Source organism: Mixophyes fleayi, chromosome 2 (genome assembly GCF_038048845.1).
Source record: "Mixophyes fleayi isolate aMixFle1 chromosome 2, aMixFle1.hap1, whole genome shotgun sequence".
Taxonomy (NCBI): domain Eukaryota; kingdom Metazoa; phylum Chordata; class Amphibia; order Anura; family Limnodynastidae; genus Mixophyes; species Mixophyes fleayi.
In genome coordinates this window covers 25,462,083-25,475,300 of record NC_134403.1, presented here as the reverse complement: position 1 = coordinate 25,475,300, position 13,218 = coordinate 25,462,083, and the positions used below count along the sequence as shown (strand labels likewise).

Genomic DNA, 13,218 nt, shown 5'->3' with positions numbered 1-13,218 from the left:
TTCTTGTTGCTGTTAAGGTGGTAATTTAAGGAAGACACGGCTGTACAATGTGCTTTACAAAGACTTGTACATTGTACAGCCGGTGTCCTATGAATCAGGCCCTAGATCTTTTGAATCTATTATGCATATTAAATCTTAGGCACATTAATGAATAAAGCGTTGCTAAGTCAATAAGGTAATTATCATTGTCAGCGTAGTATATATACACACAGAAGTTGGCATACGTACAATAACTGGTTGAGAATTGATGCAAATGGCGTGACACCAATACCTCCAGCGATACAAAGGCCGACCTCGTAATTCAAGGCTTCTTCAGAGGCGCTGCCAAAGGGACCATCAATATAAATTCTGTGAATACAAAATACAAATGTGTTTATATTAAACTTATATAACTCCAAAAACCTGGTAATGGTTTGCAATACTTGTTTATTTATTTATTAACTTTCATTTATATAGCGCTAGCATATTCCGCAGTGCATTGCAACTGGGAACAAAGACAGTAGACCAGGTATTGACAGACAAAGTGGTAGGAGTGCTCTGCTCGCAAGCTTACGATCTATAGGACAAGAGGAAACTTTGAGGTTAACTTTCTTACTTTCTGTGGCGTTACTATATATTGCAAATTGGTCCAGATATACAATAATGGGAAAAAGTGCTTAGTGGGCTTTATGATTCTGTAGCACAGTCAGTTTGGGGATCGGAGGGTTGTTTGAGAATACAACATACTTGCCAACTTATTCTAGTTGGCGTCCGCCCTCGTGGCGCAATGCTGCAAACGCGTCATTTTACAACGAGGGGCCAGGCCAAATGCAATTGCGGCATTTTGGACCTAAATCTGCCGACTTCACTAGGAAGTGGGCAGATGCGGGAGACTGCCATATACTCCCGGGAGTCTGGGAGACGCACCTGGAATCCGGGAGTCTCTCGGACATTCCGGCATAGTTGGCAAGTATGGAATAGAAATAGAATAAATGTAAGGTTGAGTGAACTGTGTAGATGGGTGTTGATCGGTAGAATAGCCTAAAGAGGCTAAGAAGAAGGTTCAGGGATTTGATGAACTTGCCTAAAGAGGTTTTCAGGGAATGCTTGATGGTTTGGAACAGGTCTGGCCAACCTGTGGCTCTCCTGATGTTGTGAAACTACAAATCCCAGCATTCCTTGCACGTTATTAGCTGGCTATTTGCTGGTAAAGCATGTAAGGGCTTGTAGTTTTACAACACCTGGAGAGCCACAGGTCGGCCAGTCCTGGTTTGGAGGTCAGCGGGAAGTCTTGTTGTACACAGGAGGGAATTCCACAGATACAACCCAAAAAAAAGTAACGTACCCGGGAATAGGAGCAGATAATGGTTGTGGATGATAGACGCAGATCTTGAACAGAGTGGAGATGTTGAGATGGAGATATTTTGAGATAAATATATGTTGGTGCAGTTTTGTTAATGGCTTTGTATGTAAGTAGAAGTATTTTAGATTGATTCGGTAAGATACAGACAACTAATGTTAGGACTGACAAAGTGAGGCAGCAGAATAAGTCTAGCTGCTACATTCAATATAGACTGTAGGGGTGAAAGTCATTTTTTGGGAGGAGCAGTAAAAAGGGAATTGTAATAGTTAATGCAGAAGATCGTGAGAGCACAAATTAGAGTTTTGTGTCTTGAGTGAGATACGGTGTATTCTAGAGATGTTGCTTAGATGCACGTTACAGGACTTGGATACAAAGCAAGCTTGATGGGGATAGTGTTTATTGTACAGTTATCTATAGAAATAGAGGGGTCAGGTAGGTAGCTTCTGTTGGCTGATGGGAATATTATTAGTTTAGTTTTTGAGAGATTGAGTTTGAGGTGACAAGAGGATATCCAAGTTGAAGTGGTAGAAAGATTTAATGGGGGCTAAGACATATAGCGAGAGATCTGGAGAGGATAGATTCATTTGGGTATTAGCCACATAGCAATAGTCATAGTTTAAGTGATACTGAAGTCTAAAGGAGCTTATTAGTTTTTCAAAAGAAGTAGTATAGATAAATAAGATCAGGGGACTAAGGACTGAGCCTTGTGATACTCGAACAGATGGGCAGCATGGTGGCTAAGTGGTTAGCACTTCTGCCTCACAGCGCTGGGGTCATGAGTTCAATTCCCGACCATGGCCTTATCTGTGTGGAGTTTGTATGTTCTCCCCGTGTTTGCGTGGGTTTCCTCCGGGTGCTCCGGTTTCCTCCCACACTCCAAAACATACTGGTAGGTTAATTGGCTGCTATCAAAATTGACCCTAGTCTCTCTCTCTCCTTCTCTGTCTGTATGTGTATGTTAGGGAATTAGACTGTAAGCTCCAATGGGGCAGGGACTGATGTGAATGAGTTCTCTATACAGTGCTGCGGAATCAGTGGCGCTACATAAATAAATGGTGATGATGATGATGATGATAAAAGAAGCTGAGAGTAGGTAAATCCAGATAAAGGAGTAATTTGAAGAGAACCAGGATAGGAGAGACTGCAGCATTTGCATTTAAAGTGAGTGGTGAACAGTGTCAAATATAGCAGAGAAGTCAATGAGACATACAAGCGAGCAATGACCTTTAGACTTAGCAGTGATCAGATCATTGACCACATTAGTCAGTGCAGTCTATGTGGAGTGTTAGGAACTAAAGACTGACTGAAGAGGGTCCAATAGGTTGTGTCAGGAAAGCTTCTTAAGTGACATGGGAGCTGAGAGATGGGACATTAATCTGGGAGAGATTTTTTTTTTGAATAGGAGTAATAACCACATTGCTTGATCATAATGATGTAAATATACCAAGAGGAGAGACAGTTTATAGCTGTTATGAAGGAGTTGAGCAGTTTGTTGTTCAGGGAAGAGGATCTTGTTTAAACATCCAATTTAGATAATGAAAACTACCCAAGAAAGTGCACGTATCATCTACATACAATGGAACCAGTCATTTCGTAGGCTGGACCAACATCCATCCATCGAGTGCTTCCTCCAGGTGCTCTGGTTTGCTCTGACAGTTAATTTGGATGGTCTGGATTTAGACTGTAAGCTCCACTCTGATTGCACAGCACTCCATAATAAAACGTTGGTGTCATGTGAATAACAGTTAATAATAATAATGTGAGTTCATGTGTTACCTGTGGCCCTGTGTTTTATCATTCCATCCCTGTGTTGTTCCAGTGTTTGGATTTGACAGCGCAGACAAGTCATGCTGTTTTACCCTACGCACATTAAATACAATTCTTGTGTGTCCATCTGTCCTCATTTACAAAGATCCTGAACTTACAGATCAGTATTCTAACAGCCTGATCCTCTATTCTCATCAGCATATGTTCTCTATATTTCCCTGTTGTACAGTGCTGTGGGATATGTTGACTCAGTATAATTAAGGTATATATCTCTGAACAATGAAAGGCCCTGGGCACCACCATGAATGTGGTAGATAAAAAGATGTCACTGAGGGATGAATGTAATTAAACAATAATGGAATGTGTACTCTGGGGCATAAGGTTTTATGACACAGTGATGAGTGAGAGTTAGGCGGTATGTTAAATATTGGTGATAACTTAAAGCAGTGTTTAGGGTCAGCAAACAATATAAGAAGTGTCCATTTGACTGAAATCCATGGAATTGGAGAGTAATCCTAGGAATGAAGAACAGGAAGTAGAAAATAAAACAGGGAGAGTAGTCAATCATTTAACCGACTGGTAGGCAATCCACTGGTGCATCCAGTTGCTGTAGAACTGTAAGTCCAAGCTCTTTCTTCCGAACATAGGAAACCTCATTTTTTTTAGCATTTGAAGTCCAGCAAGTAGTGTGAGCCAGACAAAGGTAACCCTCGACTCTCATGCTTTTGTGGATGTTGTGGAACTAAAAATCATCATCGGCAGCAGCTATTTATATAGCGCCACTAATTCCGCAGCGCTGTACAGAGAACTCACATCAGTCCCTGCCCCATTGGTGCTTACGGTCTAAATTCCCTACATACACACTGAGAGAGAGAGAGAGAGAGAGAGAGAGAGAGACTAAGGTCAATTTAATAGCAGCCAATTTACATACTAGTATATTTTCTTTGGAGTATGGGAGGAAACCGCAGCACACGTAGGAAAACCATGCAAACTCGGGGAGAACATACAAACTCCCCATGTTTGTGTGTATGCACTGACAGCCACAGGTAGGTAACATGCAACTGCTGTTGCATGTGAAAAAAAAAATATTCGTAGAACACTTCAGCACAAATACTATTAATTAACCACAGCATACAATGTTTCTTTTTTTTTTCTTTGTTGGTTCCTGGGTAAATCATAATTATTCATGTAAATGTAAACTACATCACTTAAAAAGACAATATGCTTAATTTTTTTTGTATCCACCATCCTTTGGTTACTAAAATTAAGGATCACATTTCTTGCCGTCTTCTTCCACATATTTAAAAAAAAAAAAAAAAAAATTATTCTCCTACTGACTGACATCCTGTGTGCGGGTCACAGTCGGCCCCAAGAGGTCAGAGTGAGCTGTCTGAGAACTGTTTTCCTAGTGCAGTGAACCACTACATCAACTATACCTTTAAGAGGATAACATAAGAGATTACTGCCCCGCAGTCATTAAAAAAAACCCACTAAAAATATCTCCAAGGCAAAAAAAAGTTCAAGAAAATAATATGCTATTGAAGATATAGCACGTTATCACCGACATCAGATAATGAAATAACGAGGCTGACAATTAAATGTCAGCTTAGTTATAATTCAGCATTAAGTTATGTTTGCAATCAAAAACAGCACATGAGAGCAGATGACAGGACAAATAAAAGCGTAATAGGGTTTTTATCTCTTATCTAGGAAGTAAACCAGAGACATATTGGTATCCGACCCTTTAGGAGCCAAAGCTTTACTTGCAAATTCCACAATGCATCCTGTATAAGCAGCACACAGCTGTTGGTTATATGTGTTTGGTTGTCTACTGGGACATGCAGGCAATGTACCAGCCTATGAGCTAGCCAGCAGCAAAAGGTAGAACACTATACAATATATCATTCTATACTAATATTTTAGTGTTTTAAGCCAATGTTAGGGTGTTATCGCACTCCATAAGGGGAAGCTCCTTCTTCCAATCTGAAGGTTCAGTAGATTTCCTTTAATTGAACACTAACGGTGCCAAGCTATGATTGCACAGAGCCACAGCATTTTCCTGACAACCCATTTGTATTCAGAATTCTCCAGGCCGTCATGCCTGGGGAATCACCCGCTATGCCGGTCATAAGACTACAAAGAGGAAAATGGCCTTAAAAGTGGTCTTGTCATCTAAATTCTACGTTTTATAGTGGCTGAATTATTACGGAAATACAGAACTGGCTTAAAATAACATTTATTTCTGCACATTCAGTAGTATAAAATGGTATCAGTTAAAATAACAAAGTCCCGTAAGCAGAGGGAAAAAAATCAGAAGCAATTGCAGATAATAAATAAAAAGCTATTGATCAAATATGTTAAAACACAATCAGTGTTATATAGTAACTAATAAGTACCAGGTATCATCGCAATGGATAATCCATCTGGAATAGTAATTATATATGTATATTAAACGCCAATGGGCTGATTCCACCAAACTGTTCTAAACCCTAAATACCTTAAAATAATGACTCACATAATGAACCTGAAATAAACCACACAGACACAGTAATACATTTTGGCTAACTAAGGTCACAGTTTATTAATTAGTTAGAAATTGTGGAACATTGTGGCAATAAAAGCGGATGCAGGCGGGCTACCGGTCACAACGAACTTTATCAGAATACTTTAAAAGGGGTTGGCCAGCCGGCCCAAATACTCCGGAGCAAACCTTACGGCGTCTGACAGACTCCGCCCCCTCTGGCCTCACAGGTACGCTTACTAAAACGATACCCAGGGCACCTGCAAAGGTGACCCCCTAAAGAGACAGGATCGAAGGGAGGATGACTCCCGCGGCCAACCAAACTAACTGCGCCCTGTGTTAACCGCTGCCTGCACCGCTGTCCCGCCTACTGGGCCTCAACTGAATGCAGAAAAAGAAGAATGGTTAGAACACATAAGACATTCTACATAAACCACAAGGGAACCTGTAAAAACACAGCTAGTCTGCAGCAGCAGGCTGCAGTTAGGGTTAAAAGTTCCCTGGGATCCTCTTTTAGCACACACACACAGGTGTTCCACATGGGTGTGATTGGTTATGCTTTGCTGTGATGTGTTTGTAGTGCTTGGGGTGGAGGATAAAACACTCTCTGTATGTGTGGGTGGGACCACCGATGCCAGTAAGTGGCCAGCTTGCAGACAGGGAAGTGATGTCTAGCCAGATGTAGGTGGGATTTTTGTGTATTGTTTCTGATATGATTGCTGTACCAGCCAATAAACAGTTACCTGTGTCGGATTCCCGTGAATGCTGTACTTTCTCACAATGCATATATATATATATATATATATATATATATATATATATATATATACACAGAGCCGTAACTTAGAATTCTAGCGCCCTGGGCGAGAAAGACAAGTGCCGCCCCCATAGCCCTCAATTTTAACCAAATTAACCTAAAATATTCCTAAATTGCGCCCCCCTTCAGCGTTATATAAACCCACTCTTATACTTGCTGAGGACCTCGTTCATCTGACAGCAATATCGATTGATTAAAGAATACTTTGTATTCATAACCTCTCTCTTTTCACAACTTACACATTTAATCACCACAGCACCTTCCTCAGAGGTGTACAGCATGCTCAAGGAGTCCCTTGTATTTAAACTCCCCGGAGATGAAATTTTACTTAATTAATTAACTAATATTCAACTGTGTATAAAGTAAACTGCCAGTTCTATGTAAAATTCACTATTACACTTAATATATGGTTTAATAAAAAAAAAGATATTTTCTATACAATACTTTTATTTTATTCATATATAATAATAAATAAAACAATATAATAATAAATAAAACAATGTCTTCAACCAGCACGGAATCCCAGGTTCTTTGTAGAGATACCATGCTCATTACACATGGGGGCCTATTTATTAATGACTACATATGCTCCCCGTCTGTACTTAGGTTGCGCATGTGCAAAGCCACTTTGTGATATAAACCAGAGCAGGAAGCCTGTGGAGAGGGATCCAAAGATTCCAATGCTCTCCCCATAGGGTAGAAGGACTAACGAAGATGGCGTTAACCAACTGGCTCAATCTCTGAAAAGCTGGGCTTTTTGGAGCTCGTTAAATTGCCCCAGACCGCAGTCCCCATTGAAACTTATGGGGACTGTGGTTTAATGCAAAACTTATCCTAATGCAGGATATATCTATGATATCTGCTGCGTTAGACTTTTATTAGATAGCTATGCAACTTCAAAATACCTTAATCAGGTAGAAAAAGTTGTTTCTGCATGGTTTATGGCTTATAAAACACAGACCCCATGGTCATACAACGACCAATACTGTTGCTTGGTGTGAGCAACAGGATCACTGTCCAATCTGACAATACAAGTCGGTAGCCACATCCAGCCAATGGTTCTCTTCAGCCAGATGGTTTCCGGCAGATCTGGGGCTTGTTAGTAGTAGAAAGATGAGCACACAAGGCTGATAGTGGTCACCTGCAGTCATCACCCGAAAACATTTGCCAACATGCTCGTTATCGACCTCCTTATTATTATTATTATTATTATTATTATTATTAAGTATCGCTGTCATTTTTGGGCTGCACTGCCCGATTTTGGGTGTAGTATCCCAGGATTACCCCTTTACCAACATGGGTAAGTTCCTCATGAATCACAAAGTTTCCAGTTATGAGACAGCCATGCTTCTACTAGGTTAGTCAAATGGGTATAGGATTAAAAATGAACTACTCACTCAAGCACCACTTTTTAACAGCCCCTGTCAGGACGGTACATTGTGCCCCGTTTGCAAAGGACTACAGGCCAACACTCAAGCTCTAAACCCTGTTTTCGTCCTAAACACACACCACACATGGTACTATTTAGTACAGCAGTAAAAAGAAACCTGCTGACAGATTCTCTTGTAATTATAATTAAGTTGTAGGCAAGGACAACTTGGGATAATTCAGCATATAAAAGTAAGGTTTCTGTAGGTTGAATTTGCAGTGATGCGGAAAGTTAGTGACTAGGATTTCCTGAAGACAGAACCCCATCTGGAAACATGGTAAACAGATATTTATTTTTGGTGTTAAGCTCCCCCCCCCTAAAACCAAACAAACAAGAACTCCTGTTCCCACTTAAGAAAAACGTGTTAGTACCAATCGTTGTAATGGCGGCTTCCCTGCCATGTAAACATATTTCAGAACATAAAAAAACATAGCGTGCAAATATTATCATGTGTGAAGTAAACAAGTTGTGGGCTGTGTGTAGGGGATGACAGTTTTCTTGACAACTAGTAATTCCGTCTGTGATGACAGAAATGGAATACGGAGGAATTTTACAGGGAAGTGCAACCTTTAGTGTGACAAGGAAAATAGTCATGCACTTCTGAAAGAGAAAACACGACGAACATCATGTCCCCAGGAACATTAGGATAATTGATGCCTTGAATAAAGCAATAGCTTTTCTCCCAAGCAGGATAGAGAGAAGAAAATGTGTATGAATGGTTCTTTACGGAGCTTTTTGCTGTATTTCCTTGCAACAACATCAGTGATGGGCAACAGGCGCCCCCTAGAGTTGCACATGACCCTTCGAGCCTTCACCTGTGGCCCCTCGGATCCACCTCGCTTTATGGTCAAATGTGCTAGTTATAACTTGTAACACATGTTTAAATTAGAGAGGTGACTCTTTGCATTGATTCAATATATTGCTTTAACTTATTATTGAGATTAAAGGGTAATGTGTGTCCCTTTTGAAGGTTAAATGTCTGTACCATGCGGCCCCCAAAGTGTTTCAGGGTGCCCCTCACTCCTCTATATACTATATTGTATAGATTCTCACAACATGTGCACATGAACAACCAACTTGCCAACTCTCCCTGAATGTCAGGGAGACTCCCTGAAATAGGGGTGATCTCCCTCACTCCCTGAAGAGTCTGGCATTCTCCCTGATGCTGAGCCAGTACAAGACGTGGTTGGCTTCGCCATCTGTGGCATTATGACACAGTTCAGAAATTGTGTCCTATGTCCATGCATTGATGCCTATAGAGGTGGCCATTTTCATGGAGACCAAGATTTAATCAAAGACTGACAGGTAAGACAACATGACTTCAGTAATGGAGACAGAAATGTAAAAGACACTTCAGTCTCTAGAGATTCATTAGCTGCTTTTCTTTAACGCATAGTTGCCTACTCTCCCGGAATGTACGGGAGACTCCATCATTTCTTGGAGACCTCCAGGGCTCCCGGGCAGGGCTGGATTAAAATGAGGTCTTGGGCATCCAGTGGGCCCTTGACAGTGCTCAACAGCGTTATTGATCGTTGTCAATGCTGCTGAGCCTGACACTGTAGTTCTTCCGCGACGCTCAGTAATCTCCTTACTGAGGAGATCTCGTGAATCTCACTCTCACGAGATCTCCTCAGTAAGGAGCTTACAGCGCGCTGCGGAAGAACTACAGTGACAGGACAGCAAAAAGAGGTAAGCGCTTGGGGTGGGGGGCGACGGGTGGCTCACGGACGGGTGGCTCACGGGGGAATGGAGGCCCCATTAGCCCAGGCTTTAATCCTGCCCTGCCGGATTAAAGCCTGAGAGCAGGGCAACCTCCCAGTTCTCACCCCTGCAATAGATAAGTGGCGGGGCTTAATGACGCACATATTGCATCATTTTATCCGCGCCCCCTGTTGTAATTGGCCAAAATTGTGACAATCAGTTAGGGGGCGGTGCCAAAATGATGCAATTTGTCAAGTCCCACCCCCGCACGCCCACTTACCCGGGATCTCCCTTAAGCCAACGAGGAAAAGTCGGCAAGTATGATGAACAGCCTCTATGGGTGCAATAAAATGTGATATGTTCTCATTATTTATACATAGTTGATTGTTAGGGTGTTTGGCCTTTGTATGTTTTCAGCTCACATTATGCTGGAGGGTTGCACAACACCGTGTTCTGTGTACATACATAATTTAATTGCGATGCTCATCTCATATATTATAGAACTCAATAAAACGTAATAAGTAAAAAAAATATATTATCAAAGTATATTTCTTATATATAGTAAGTAAATTGACCCTTCCCCTGTGCTGTCTGCACTATATTGTGTTGTAAAGACTTATAAGCATTATTATTTTTTTACTTCCTCTGTATGTGTTATGAGCGGGACAGACGGAGGGAAACGGCAGGAAAACGTTGTAAATGTGCTTCAAAGGGATCAATTATCCCTTTGCTAAAATGCTGTGATCTTTGCTCCAACAGCAAGCACAAAAAAAATCAGTATGGACTAAACGAAGTAAAGAAGATTGAATATGTACAAATGTCTTAAATTTGTGCCCATGTTCAGCAGTTGGTTGATGAATGTGTGCTAGCATAGTAATTAACGATCTCTCTATCCTGTGTCTGCAACATTTTTCTTGTAGTTTCACTCTGTGTGGATTCTGTTCTGGGTACAATGAAACCTTTTTAAGAAAAATGCTTGTGTAAATAAGCCCTAAGTAGAATAGAATGCTGCGGAACCCTTGCGGTGCCTAATAATTAAATGCTAATAAGAACTGGAGAGGAGCAATCAATGGGCAGCACAGGAATGGGATGAAATGCTGAGCTGTCAACTAGTCTCTTGAGAGGATTTGAGATGACAGACAAATTAAGCATTTCCCTGATCGCACCTGGTTGATACTCCCTAGAACAACTGGTAGTTTTGGGTTTCGTTAAGCAGATCTTGGAGACATAACTTCTACAGTTATAAGCAGTCAAATTCTCTGATCACTTTATGCTTTTAATGTCAGTAAGGGGACTATGGTTCTTATATTTGGACAGTATAGCAATCTTTTGTGACTTCTTCCAGCATCAAGTGTCCTTAATGGACATTTGCAAGCAGTAAATCACAAAGATGGGAGATGATTAAAAAGATGATTATATTATATTGCAATGTGAATCTGGAGCCTTTATTAAGTGTAATAAAAGTAGAGATGCTCACTGAGCCCCGTGTTTTGGTTTTGCCAAACCATCATTGCGTGTTTTGGTTTTGTTTGGTTTTGTTTTGCCATTTTTGAAAATAATACAATTTTTTAGGTCTAAAATAACCTAATTTAGTGCTCCACTAGTTTCTTGGATAAGTGAGGTAATTCTAAAGGTAATAAATTATGAAAAAAACAGTTTAATCCCTGGTAGGCCGTCCTTAATTCAAACACTTACCTGCAAATTATACAGAAAAACCTAGTTGTCTACCTCCTCCATCTTTGATTATTGGCAATGTAGCCATCGTCTTTGGGTGTATATTACATCCTCCACTTGTAGTTGAATAGAAAAAAAGCAGCCTGCATAGACTGTGGAATTAGAAAGTAAAAATAAATGGACCACAGTAGTTTGGTGGCCATCTATGCCCCACACCCCCGCCCTCCACTTGTACTTGAATAGAAAAAAAGCAGCCTGCATAGACTGTGGAATTAGAAAGTAAAAATAAATGGACCAAGGTAGTTTGGTATCTGTCTGCATCAGACCCCCTCTCCACTAAGAGTAAAATAGAAAACTATTCAGCCGTTATAGAGTCTAGAATATAAATAGAAATTGAGAAAGGCAATTTGGTATCTGTCTGCATCATAATCATCAACATCATCATTAGCGCCATCGTCGATTACACAAATCTCCCCCTCATCCTCTTCTAATTGAAAAGTGGCATCCTCAATTGGTGTATCAATTGGTGTATTACCGACTACACTCGGGCTGTTCAGGCACACATCAGCAGAACTGCTGAAAGGAACCTTCTTTATGGGTACACTAACAGAATGCTCACGATTAGACATACCACTGGTGGATGGACTCTCCACAGGGATTGGTGTCATTTCTGATTCAGAGCATACATTATCCTCTAATGCCTTACTGTTATCTTGCAGCTCGGCTTTCACGCGTAACAGTACTTGTGCACCACTTTTAGACTCCAAATTACTTGGTTTTGCTTTGTCACGAGTGTCCGTACAAGAAGAAGGCTCAGTAACATTTTTTGATCTGCCACTAATAGAGAAAGGCGAAGGCCTCATTCTTTCTTTGCCACTGCGTGTGTAGAATGACATGTTGGCAATTTTTTTTTATTGGCAGTTATTTTTTTCTCAGTTACACTTCTTTTTCCTTTCAACACGGTAAATTTTTTTTTGGTGTGTGTTTTTTTAACTGATTTCAAAAGACTATGTAGTTTGAAATCACCTTTCCCAGATGACGTACTGGGAACACTACCATCAGGACTGGTGACAGAACCTGGTTGCTCATTCTGCTCATATGTAGACTGCTTTGAATCCATTATGAGCCCAAAGCACTTGTAGTGCTACAAATTGTTTTAGATACTGCTGACAAATAGGACTTTTGACAGACAGAAATATTAATGCAAAAGAATGGGGGACACCCCAAAATCACTTGGGAGTGCTAAATATTATTTTTTGAGACTGCTGACAAATAGGACTTTTGACAGCCAGAAATATTAATGCAAAAGAATGGGGGACACCCCAAAGCACTTGGAGTGCCAAATATTGAAAAAAAAGACTCCTCTATCCTCCTCTCTTCTCTATCAATGACCTCCCCCACTCTCATCTCGCTCCCCTTCGATCTGTTCTTAACGCTGCTGCTAGACTTATTTTCCTTTCTCGCCGCTCCTCTTCTGTCTCCCCCCTCTACCTAGCCCTTCACTGGCTCCCATTCCCCTTCAGAATCCTCTTTAAACTCCTCACACTCACATACAAGGCCCTCGCCAACTTCACTGCGACCTACATCTCTACCCTCCTCTCTATTCACACTCCATCCCGCCCTCTCCGTTCTGCCTCTGACCGTCGCCTCTCTTCCCCCCTTATTACCTCCTCCCACGCGCGTAACCAAGACTTCGCCCGCGCTGCCCCCCTCCACTGGAACAAGCTCCCTCCCTCCATCAGAACTTCCCCCAATCTGTCCAGTTTCAAACGGGCTTTAAAAACTCACCTTTTTCTTAAAGCCTTTCAGTCTCTCACTTAACTTCCTACCTTATCTTCTGCCTCCGTCCCCCTACTCTCCCTCTCTCCCCTGCGTCTCTCTGTCTGTCCACCCCTCCCCTTAGATTGTACGCTCCTCTGAGCAGGGCCATCTCTCCTCCTGTTTCCACCACTCCTAACTCTGCTCTC

General features: G+C 41.3%; 1 protein-coding gene across 1 annotated transcript in view; it reads right to left on the bottom strand.

Moving 5' to 3' along the window:
• Positions 1-13,218, bottom strand: part of NOX4 (NADPH oxidase 4) — a 172,764-nt gene that overhangs the window by 16,536 nt on the left and 143,010 nt on the right. The window contains exon 14 of the mRNA XM_075198699.1: positions 229-348. Coding sequence (XP_075054800.1) covers positions 229-348 — 120 coding nt within the window. The remainder of the gene's footprint in view (positions 1-228; positions 349-13,218) is intronic.